General features: G+C 47.3%; 1 protein-coding gene across 2 annotated transcripts in view; it reads right to left on the bottom strand.

The window, feature by feature from the left end:
- Positions 1 to 6,402: 6,402 nt before the first annotated feature.
- LOC137336125 (homeobox protein Nkx-3.1-like) overlaps positions 6,403 to 11,926 on the bottom strand; it is a 5,826-nt gene continuing 302 nt past the window's right edge. Inside the window, exons 1-2 of one of the 2 annotated variants that reach the window (XM_068001609.1) lie at positions 11,872 to 11,926; positions 6,403 to 6,988 (exon numbers count right to left, since the gene is read on the bottom strand). The exon at positions 11,872 to 11,926 is cut by the window's right edge and continues 302 nt beyond it. In XM_068001609.1, coding sequence (XP_067857710.1) covers positions 6,597 to 6,988; positions 11,872 to 11,926 — 447 coding nt within the window. In that variant the 3' untranslated portion in view covers positions 6,403 to 6,596. The remainder of the gene's footprint in view (positions 6,989 to 11,871) is intronic. The other variant, XM_068001610.1, reaches the window with a different exon arrangement.

Here is an 11,926-nt window from a genome sequence, read left to right as displayed (position 1 = left end):
ACGAAAACAGATGATCTCCTCAATATCACATTGCTGTTTGTGGGAGCTTTCTGTGAGCCAATTGGCTGTCGGGTTTCTGACATGACAACAGTGACTGCACTTCAAAAAGTACTTCATTGGCTGTAAAGCGCTTTGGGACGTCCTGAGTTCATGAAAGGCGCGATATAAATGCAAGACCTTTCTTTTCAGTGTGAATCTGGAGTCGGAGCCAGACTTTGACAGTGGAGTGAGTCTGAGTAGCGTTGGCGTCGCCTTGGACCTTGACACCTCCTTATACATTCCACAAGTTGAAGGGGTCGGTTCACCGAGCCCTCGTGTAAATGGAGCCCTCGCCCCTGGGCCATTGCATTGGGGAAGTTGGCTCAACGTTTCTTGCTGTATTTTCCCAATCGATTCCTGATAAAAGGCTAAAACGCTAATGGACCAGTGTGGTGATGGGCTGCGCTCAGGTTTACCACATAACCTGTGTTTGCTTTGGGATGCTATTTGCCGTAATTGGTATTTAAAGAGCGGAGCATAATAGCGTTTGTTTGGACAGTCTTGGGAGATAACTCTCTGGCTCATTAAACAAGATTGAGAGCCTGCACTTAATAACATGAAAGCAGAGATGTGCATCCTGAATCAAGATAGAGTCAATCATTGGCCGATGTGTCACTCTGACATTTTGTCTTATCAGCAGAGCTCTGATCGCTGGTGCCCTGAATTGCATCGAAAGCCAATCGCTGCTCTTTCCATCCGCCCGCTTGTCTGCGAGGCTCTTGCTTGGTGTTAGCTATTACTTGCACTAGAAGGTTCATACAGGCAGGGACTTCAAGATTAGATAAATCGCTCGGTATGGTCCTGACAGTTGCTGGATAAACATGTCAGCGTGCAATCTGTCCCATCCCGCAGAAAAAAAAACACTTAATGTACAGATTAAGAAAGATTGTCGATATTGAATTACATATTATTTACAGCACAGAAACAGGCCATTCGGCCCAACTGGTTTATGCTGCACACGAGTCTCCTCCCACCTTATTTCATCTCACCCTATCAGCATAGGCACCCTATTCCTTTCTCCCTCCACTTATCGAGCTGCCCCATAAATGCATCTATGCTATTTGCCTCAATCACTCCTTGTGGTAGCCAGTTCCACATTCTAACTATTCTCTGGATTCGAAATGGTTTTACAAGAGAGCTCTTTAGCAATGTAGGATGTGGCTCTTAGCGTTTGGGTCTTTGCTGGTCACAGTTATTGACAGATCAGAAGCATTTGTTGGCCCTCCTCGGACGTTAGATGTGTTGCAGTATTGAGTTTGGGTTTACAGAGGCAAATCACCGAAAATGGCAAATGACACTGAACATGAACCGGGGATGAGGGACTTCAGTTTTGTGGAGAGACTGGAGGAGCTGGGGTTGTTCTCCTTGGAGGAGAGAAGGTTAAGGGGAGATTTAATAGAGGTTCCAAATTATGAGAGGGGTTTCGATAGAGCAGATAGGGAGAAACTGCTTCCACTGGCAGGAGGGTCGGTAACCAGAGGACACAGATTTAAGGTAATTGGCAGAAGTACCAGGAGGGAGAGGAGGTGAATTTTTTTTACGCAGCAAGTTGTTATGATCTGGAATGCACAGCCTGTAAGGGCGGTGGAAACAGATTCGATGGTAACTTTCAAAAAGCAGTTGGATATATACTTGAAAAGGAAAGATTTGCAGGGCCAAGAGGAAAGAGCAGGGCAGTGGGACTAATTGGATAGCTCTTTCAAAGAGCCGGTACAGGCACGATGGGCCGAATGACCTCCCTCTGTGCTGTATGATTCTACGTCAACAGATGTAAAGAATGGGTTCAGTTGAAGAAAGTTGACCAACATGGAATATAACCTTTCGATGGAGTCCACTTGGTCACTGACCAGATGTAAACAATTTTACAACACCAAGTTATAGTCCAGCAATTTTATTTTAAATTCACAAGCTTTCGGAGACTTCCTCCTTCCTCAGGTAAATGTTCAGGATCTCCTTGAAGCCTACGCATTTATACATATAGAACAATACATGGTGTTTACAGACTGCCCCTGCAACTGCCCGTTGCCAAGGCAATCACCGTGTTCAGACAGAGAGGTGTCACCTGCAGAACCCCCGAATACACATTCAACAAAAAAACAAACAGGAAAAAAAAAACAGAGAAGAAAAACAGAGAGAGGCAGAAACATCCGGAAGGCAGAGAGAGCCAGCAAATGACCCATTATATTAAAAACAGATAACATTTGTTCGCTGGTGGGGTAACGTGTAGCGTGACATGAACCCAAGATCCCGGTTGAGGCCGTCCTCATGGGTGCGGAACTTGGCTATCAATTTCTGCTCGACGATTTTGCGTTGTCGTGTGTCTCGAAGGCCGCCTTGGAGTACGCTTACCCGAAGGTCGGTGGATGAATGTCCATGACTGCTGAAGTGTTCCCCGACTGGGAGGGAACCCTCCTGTTTGGCGATTGTTGCGCGGTGTCCGTCCGTTCGGGGGTTCTGCAGGTGACACCTCTCTGTCTGAACACGGTGATTGCCTTGGCAACGGGCAGTTGCAGGGGCAGTCTGTAAACACCATGTATTGTTCTATATGTATAAATGCGTAGGCTTCAAGGAGATCCTGAACATTTACCTGACGAAGGAGGAAGCCTCCGAAAGCTTGTGAATTTAAAATAAAATTGCTGGACTATAACTTGGTGTTGTAAAATTGTTTACTATTGTCAACCCCAGTCCATCACCGGCATCTCCACATCACTGACCAGATGGTGTGAGATGGTGAATGTGGAAATGAAGAGCCAGATGTGTAGAGTAGAAGCTGAAGGGAGGAACATTGAGTGTTGGTGAGTTTGCCCTTCAGGACTGCAGGGAGCTTACTTCAGTGGGAGATTTTGGGAGGGAATTGCTATGGTTACTCACGATGCTTGCTGCTGTTTGATTCCCTTTTTCTTCGATTGTAACCCCGGGCTGCTAGTTTTCATGAAATAAAATCCATATTCCGTGAATTTAAAATTCTGATCCTTGTTTTCAAATCCCTCCATGGCCTCGCCCCTCCATATCTCTGTAACCTCCTCCAGCCCAACAACCCTCCGAGATCTCTGCGCTCCTCCAATTCTGGCCTCTTGCACATCCCTGATTTCCATCGCCCCTCCATTGGCGGCCGTGCCTTCAGCTGCCTGGACCCTAACCTCTGGAATTCCCTCCCTGAACCCCTCCACCTCTCTCTCCTCCTTCAAGACGCTCCTTAAAACCTACCTCTTTGACCAAGCTTTTGGTCACCTGTCCTAATATCTCCTTGCGTGGCTCAGTGTCAATGTTTGTCTGATAACGCTCCTGTGAATTGCCTTGGGACGTTTTACGATGTGATAAATGCAAGTTTTGTTTTTGTGTGGAAACCAGCCCTGTATTATGGGCTTTTGAAGTGATTCGAGTGTCATGTTTAAAACTCTCAGGTGACCTGTGTTTAGTACCCTGAATATTCAGGGTATGTAAACGGGAGCCGGACATTTTTCTTTTGTTGACTAATCTGGTCGCCCAATTTTATTCCTTTGTCGGCTGAAGTCAGGATTTCAGATGCAGTTACTGAGTAAACCCACCTGAACATTCGGGTGGCATTTTATCCTTTGGCAAACTGAAATAACATTAAAACAGAGAGACACAGAGGTAGAATGAGCAGAGATGAAGTGGTCGCAAATTGCGTTTCATATTTTGAGTCTAATTTTGTGAACTTCAAGTTCTCCTGAGCTGTCTGAGCATCGTGGTACGGGAGCTGGATTTATTTTTTCTCTCAAAACCGGCTAGCCCAAGAAGCCCCTCGGTTTCTCGGACCTGGTGAGGAGTTCCACAATTCAAATATAGCTGTTCCGGTGTCAAGTGGTAAAGTGAGCTGATCAACAAGCTGGCAGCACACTGGTGTGAGATGACCCCTTCGGATCAACAGGGCCATTATCTGTGGGCTTCCAGTCAACCCATATCAAATGCTCTGCCTATAACATGCACCTCACAGGAACCTGGCACTCCTTAAAACAGATTATAGATCTGCTGATTCATCCATTATTCTATATATATATAAACCATCTAAACCTCTCGATTAGACCCCAGAATGTAACTCACTCCCAGGTATCCATTATTCTAAATATAAACCATCTGAACCCCTCGATTAGATTCCAGCCTGTAACTCACTCCCGGGTATCCATTATTCTAAATATAAACCATCTGAACCCCTCGATTGGATTCCAGCCTGTAACTCACTCCTGGGTATCCATTATTCTATATATAAACCATCTGAACCCCTCGATTGGATTCCAGCCTGTAACTCACTCCCGGGTATCGATTATTCTATATATAAACCATCTGAACCCCTCGATTAGATTCCAGCCTGTAACTCACCCCCAGATATCCATTATTCTATATATAAACCATCTGAACCCCTCAATTGGATTCCAGCCTGTAACTCACTCCCGGGTATCCATTATTCTATATATAAACCATCTGAACCCCTCGATTGGATTCCAGCCTGTAACTCACTCCCAGGTATCCATTATTCTATATATAAACCATCTGAACCCCTCGATTAGATTCCAGCCTGTAACTCACTCCCGGGTATCCATTATTCTATATATAAACCATCTGAACCCCTCGATTGGATTCCAGCCTGTAACTCACTCCCGGGTATCCATTATTCTATATATAAACCATCTAAACCCCTCGATTCGATTCCAGCCTGTAACTCACTCCCGGGCATCCATTATTCTGTACATAAACCATCTGAACCCCTTGATTAGATTCCAGCCTGTAACTCACTCCCAGATATCCATTATTCTATATTTAAACCATCTGAACCCCTCAATTGGATTCCAGCCTGTAACTCACTCCCAGGTATCCATTATTCTGTACATAAACCATCTGAACCCCTTGATTAGATTCCAGCCTGTAACTCACTCCCAGATATCCATTATTCTATATATAAACCATCTGAACCCCTTGATTAGATTCCAGTCTGTACCTGAGGGTGTGTTTATACTGCATCTTTATCCTTTCTGCAAAGTGGTTTGCCCTTGCCAATGATAAAGCTGCAGTATAACTCTGGTCTGGGTTGTGACCTGACTCTGGAGCAAACCATTTTAAGCCCTGCTGGAATCTGTCACGACCTGGGCCTGACCATTATGCAGACCACAGCTCCAGCGTGGCCAAACCTGATCAAAATGACCCAGAGTTCGGAGAGGCCAAACTCTCCAAGCATCTCGAACCTGGAAGGTAGTTCTGCCAATAATCACTGGCTACTCAGAAGTCTCCCGTAGTGGGGAGATCTTCAATCAGAGCCAGCGAGGAGATGCTGAGCTGGAACAGCCCAGTCTAGCTGCCCCTTCCCTCCTGGCTGACGACATTCTCCATTCACACCATACATGTGGGTGTGATTTTAATTTACAGGGCCTATTATACAGGGGACTTTCATCCTTTGCGTTTTCAGCACAAAGCTTTGCGGGTCGGGGGGGCTGATTGGGAATTTGGGCCTGTTCTATTCACAGCCCCGACTTGTTCCCCGTCCGTTCCAGTTGAGCTGGGAGCACGACAGGGCCTTTGATTGAAAAGTGCTCGCAACGGTCGGGACATTAACTCTCACAGCTTGCATTTCAAAAGAAAGAAATGAGGACGAAAGACTTGCATTTATATAGTGCCTTTCACCACCTTCAGGATGTCCCAAAGATGCCTGGAGAGGACAGGGGCCCATCAGGGGCTCACTACATGCTCTGTCCCTTGAGCGCGAGGTTGTCCCAAGGCCAGGAGTGGCGTTTGCCTTGCGAGGGGTCCCCTGTAGAGGTTGGGTTTGGGGCCACTATGTTTTACCAGACAACATACTAAATACTAGCGGCTTAACCTGGTGTCAAATCCGCATGTATGATCGTGAAAAGGCCCGTTTGCAATAGGCCAGATATAAATGCTTGACAAAATGATCAAGAGATCAGCAGTCACTTTCACCAGATCTCTTCCCTCCCTCTACCACCCCCCCCACACGCCCCCCTCACGACCCCTGACCTGCACGGGGCCTGGTGCAATCACCCGGGCCGAACGCCGCCCCCTTGCACGAGGGATTCGCACCCGCTTGTGCGTGTGCCAATCGCTCGTGGCGTTATCCCCGCATCGCAGGCCCATGCCAGCCTGCCAGCCACTTGCCTGCCACAATAGATCCCACCCACTGCTTCAGCTTGCTACCCAACAGCATTGTGTGGGATCACCTTCACCGCAAGGACTCCAGGGCTTCTGGAGGCCAACCAGGAATGAGCAATGAATGCCGGCCTTGCCAGCCATGCCCGCAACCCAAGAATGAATTTTTTTTGGAAAAGATTTGATGCTCCGGGAGCTGCATGGTGCCACTCCGGTTGAAATGAAACACATCGGTGTCGGCAATAGTACCAAAAAAATAGCATGTCGCTTTATTACAAATGTTGCAGAGATAATATCGTATTACAATTTTATTCGTTTTGGTGCCAACACAGAGCTGGTGGAGGCTCAGGTCAGCCCGAGTGTGAAGTGAGGAAACCCGACCTGTGATTAAATAAATAAAGTGCGTCGTCCCTTCAGGACATCCCATCACCTCCCCCACCTTACCAGATGGCAGGGCTGAAAGGTCCCAGGCAGTACAAGTAGGGGTAGCGCCGGTAACTTTGGTAGGTCGACAGTAACGGTGTTCGGGAGCTACAGTCCACCGCCCCCACCTGCTCCTTGACCACGGCGCTGTGCTGGCTGGCCGCCAGCAGTTTCCTCTTGGTCTTGTACCTCCGGTTCTGGAACCAGATCTTGACCTGGGTCTCGGTGAGCTTCAGGGCCCCGGCGAGGTCAGCCCTCTCCGGGGCCGACAGGTACCGCTGGCCGTCGAACCTCTGCTCCAGCTCCAGGACCTGGGCGTGCGAGAAGGCCGCTCGCGAGCGCTTCTTCTTGGGGCTCCTCTGGCCCCTGGGGGAGACGCTGGACCCCTCGCCTGGCTGAGCGGATTCTGCTGAAGCCCCAAAACAGAAGTAGCGTTAGGAGGGGGTCCGACAACAAAAAGGGAAGGGGAGTGTGACTTGAAGGGGGAACGACATACATATACCCCCCCTCTTTAATTACTCCCACCTACATGTACCACCTTCAGTCACTCCCATCGACGTGTACCACCTTCAGTCACTCCCACCTCCGTGTACCTCCTTCAGTCACTCCCACCTCCGTGTACCACCTTCAGTCACTCCCACCTCGGTGTACCACCTTCAGTCACTCCCACCTACGTGTACCTCCTTCAGTCACTCCCACCTACGTGTACCACCTTCAGTCACTCCCACCTACGTGTACCACCTTCAGTCACTCCCACCTACGTGTACCACCTTCAGTCACTCCCACCTACGTGTACCACCTTCAGTCACTCCCACCTACGTGTACCACCTTCAGTCACTCCCACCTACGTGTACCACCTTCAGTCACTCCCACCTACGTGTACCTCCTTCAGTCACTCCCACCTCCGTGTACCACCTTCAGTCACTCCCACCTCCGTGTACCACCTTCAGTCACTCCCACCTACGTGTACCACCTTCAGTCACTCCCACCTCCGTGTACCACCTTCAGTCACTCCCACCTACGTGTACCTCCTTCAGTCACTCCCACCTCCGTGTACCACCTTCAGTCACTCCCACCTCCGTGTACCCCTCCTTCAGTCTTTCCCAGCAACGTATACCAACCCCCCTTTGGTTCCTCCCACCTACATATACCCCCTCTTCAGACCCTCCCACCTACATATACCCCCTCTTCAGACCCTCCCACCTACATATACCCCCTCTTCAGTCCCTCCCACCTACATATACCCCTCTTCAGTCCCTCCCACCTACATATACCCCTCTTCAGACCCTCCCACCTACATATACCCCGCTTCAGTCTCTCCCACCTACATATACCCCTCTTCTGTCCCTCCCACCCACATATACCCCTCTCCAGGAGGCCGTGTAAAACGGGCTGCCTGTTCACTGTGAGCCTGTTGTGCTCTTGGTGAAGTCCAATTTCACCCCCCTGGTGTTCTGATTTAAGACTTGTCCACCACTCAGATGTCAGCCCATTGAACAATCCTTTCCAAACCTCTCGACCCAGGAAACTCAAAACAGGGCAAAGCAGTGAGTCGGAATTCTACACTCCAAATGAAATGAGTCTGCCTGTGTCTTGTGGGGTGTAGTATGGACAGTCCAGCTTTATTGGGTTACATCATGATTGAGGAGAATGGACCCCATTCACGATGGGTGGAGATAGGACTTTACACGGTCAGTTCCCAAGGTAGCTCCAGTCAGCAGAAAACCAAAAGGAAAACTGAGCCACATCAGCAAGTGTGCAGCTATCTCCCAGTGATGAGATTGGGATCATGGGTCAGTTCAGATGAATGCATCTCGCCCTTTAAAGACCGTGAGGCCTCGCTGGAGACACCACAAGATGGAAGGCCCTGGGCGACTGGGTCTGCATGGGGCTCCACACATAATGAACAGCATCAACTCGGGGCTGTGATTAGTTTTCTGTTGCAGGCTTTCTCAGTTCACTTGGTTCATTTTGGTGGCAAATTGGCTTCAATTATTTGTCAAAGTTCTCACTCAGAACATCATTGTAAGCAGTGTAGATGAAAACATAAAATTACAAAGCGATATTGATAGATTAGGTGAATGGGCAAAACTGTGGCAAATGGAATTCAATGTAGACAAATGTGAGGTCATCCACTTTGGATCAAAAAAGGTAAAAAGTTAAAAACAGTGGATGTCCAAAGGGACCTAGGAGTTCAGGTACATAGATCATTGAAGTGTCATGAACAGGTGCAGAAAATAATCAATAAGGCTAATGGAATGCTGGCCTTTATATCTCAAGGACTGGAGTACAAGGGGGCAGAAGTTATGCTGCAGCTTTACAAAACCCTGGTTAGACCGCACCTGGAGTACTGTGAGCAGTTCTGGGCACTGCACCTTCGGAAGGACATATTGGCCTTGGAGGGAGTGCAGCGTCGGTTTACTAGAATGATACCCGGACTTCAAGGGTTAAGTTACGAGGAGAGATTACACAAATTGGGGTTGTGTTCTCTAGAGTTTCGAAGGTTAAGGGGTGATCTGATCAAAGTTTATAAGATATTAAGGGGAACGGATAGGGTGGATAGAGAGAAACTATTTCCACTGGTTGGGGATTTTAGGAGTGGGGGCACAGTCTAAAAATTGGAGCCAGACCTTTCAGGAGTGAGATTAGAAAACATTTCTACACACAAAGGGTGATAGAAGTTTGGAACTCTCTTCTGCAAACGGCAATTGATACGAGCTCAATTGCTAAATTTAAATCTGAGATAGATAGCTTTTTGGCAATCAAAGGTATTAAGGGATATGGGCCAAAGGCAGGTGTATGGAGTTAGATCACAGATCAGCCATGATCTTATCAAATGGTGGAGCAGGCACGAGGGGCTGAATGGCCTACTCCTGTTCCTATGTTCCTATGTGTGGCCACCAGGAGATTTGAGCCGTGCAGGTCTGCTGAAGTGCATAGGTTCGATCAAGTTCTACCCCCAGCTTTCTGTAGATTCCCATTTCAATCACTCCCACTGACGAGTAACAAAGACCAAAAGAAAGGACGTGCCTTTATATAGAGCCTTTCACAACCTCAGGATGTCCCAAAGCGCTTTAGTACTTTTGAAGTGCAGTCACTGTTGTAATGTCGGAAATGCAGCAGCCAATTTGCGCACAGCAAGATCCCGAAAACAGCAAGGTGACCAGATAATCTGTTTTAGTGATGTCGGTTGAGGGATAAATATTGGCCAGGACACCGGGGAGAACTCCTCTGCTCTTCTTCGAATCGTGCTGTGGGATCGTTGACATCCACCTGAGAGGGCAGACGGGGCCTTGTTCAACATCTCATTCAAAATACAGCACCTCCGACAGTGCAGCACTGCCTCTGTACCGCACTGTAGTGTCAGTCTGGATTATGTGCTCAAGTCTGTGGAGTGGTACTTGAATCTAAACTTTCTGACTCAGAAAAGAGTGCTACCCACTCAGCCCTCTTTAGTCACTCCCACCTCCATGACCCTTTTGATATTCTCTCTTTCTCTCCCTATACATGATTCAGATGATATCTTAAAACATGCAAGCAGTGATATTGTTGATTGATATAAATGTATTTAAATGGTGCCAAATATGTCTTTGGTAGCACACAGGCAACGAGCAGAATAAAAGCCTTCTTACTCTTTTAAACAGTGTCTGCACTGGTTTTCTAATTTAACATTTCGGGGGTGGACAACACTGTAAGCTGCGTGGTTCTGGCCAGTGTGTGAAAGTAGCTCTGTGGGGACAGATTGAAGAGCGAGAAAGACTGGTCTCATCTCAGCACACAGCAAAGAGGACAGTGGAGTGTCGAGGGAGAATTCCCCCTTCAGCATCTGAGCATCTGAAATGCAAGCTGAGATAACACTCTTGCAGTCTCAGGAGTGCTGGGTTATACTTGAGAATTATTCACGAGGAAGGTTTTATTCCCATCCCAAATTCCATGACTGCAGTCGACATTTTAGGGTTTTCTAAAGCCCCGTCTTGCCGATGGTGACTGATTTCGGTCAATAATACAACACAAGAAATGATCCCCAACGGGGGAAATCCATGAGGAAATGACTTTGGAGTTGAGAAGCTAAGTTTCAAGTTTGCACTCTCGCCTCTGAATCCGAAGGTCGTGCGTTCACGTCCCACTCTCAGAGACTTGAGCACCAAATCTTGGCTGACCCTCTGAGGGAGTGCTGCACTGTCGGGAGTGCTGACCTTAAGCCGAGACTCCGTCTGTCTGTTGGAGGTCCCACGGCTGTCGTGGAAGATGTGCAGAGAGATCTCCTGGTCAACCTTCACCTCTCATCCAAAGTCGCCAAAGAAATAACGATGTGGCCATTCACATCCTTGCTGTTTGTGGGATCTTGCTGTGCACTAATTAGTGGCACATTTACATCATAAGAGTGACTGCACTTCAAAAAATTAATTGGCTGTGAAGTGCTTTGGACTATCTTGAGAAAATGCAAGTCGTTATCTCAATGCAAGTTCTGTGTGTGGGCTCCTAATAAGAACCTGGACTGGATTGTTTGAACTTTAATGTTACACTTCATTCGATTTCAGTCAAGAGGAAAAGATAGTTTTTACTCGATTACTCATTCTCCTCTCTCCTCACGTAAAAATAAAGTTTGATCCATTTTTTCCTCATCTTCTCAGACAGGCTGGATCAGTTACAGATTATTTTGTGAAGGATTAAATTCATCACCTTTAAGGGTCTGTATTCCAATATAATTTCATTCACCGTTAGACTGTAGTTCCTCAATTCTGCCTTGCAGGCACTCATTTAAAAAAAATATATAAGATAAACATCAAAATATGAATCTGAATAACTTTTATCCAAGTTTTTTTTGAAATCATATGGGCATCGGGTGCACACTGGCTGTCTATATTATTGATGTAATACCTACACATCCCCTTACTGCCATTAATTAAGGACTTATGATTTTAAGTGTCTGTATAGGAGAGGATTGCAACAAGGGAAATCGAGTTATCAAATAACAAAACTGGAAATAACAGAAAATACTAGAAACCCTTCCCATCTGTAAGGAGAAAAGACAGTGCAAGATTTTTAAGAACTGAGAGATAATCAGACCGAGTTGTAGGGTGGAGAGGGGAAAGTATTTCGTTTTACTAAGGGATTCAATGATCTCTCATTTTAATTCAGATGCATTGAATCAGCAATTGTCTGGAGACGAGGGATGTCACCGATTTGGGGAGTGTGAACAGGAGCAAATAGAATTGAGCATCAATGCTGACTGATCTCACCCTCCCTCCAGAGTCCTGCAGAACCCACTCTCCAGCTGTGCTCACCTACCTCTTCCTTCCAGACATGCTGTCCTGACACGTCCCCCGAGCTCGGTTGCTCCCGT

The sequence above is a fragment of the Heptranchias perlo genome, chromosome 20 (assembly GCF_035084215.1).
Source record: "Heptranchias perlo isolate sHepPer1 chromosome 20, sHepPer1.hap1, whole genome shotgun sequence".
Lineage (NCBI taxonomy): Eukaryota > Metazoa > Chordata > Chondrichthyes > Hexanchiformes > Hexanchidae > Heptranchias > Heptranchias perlo.
This window is presented reverse-complemented; position numbering and strand designations above follow the sequence as displayed.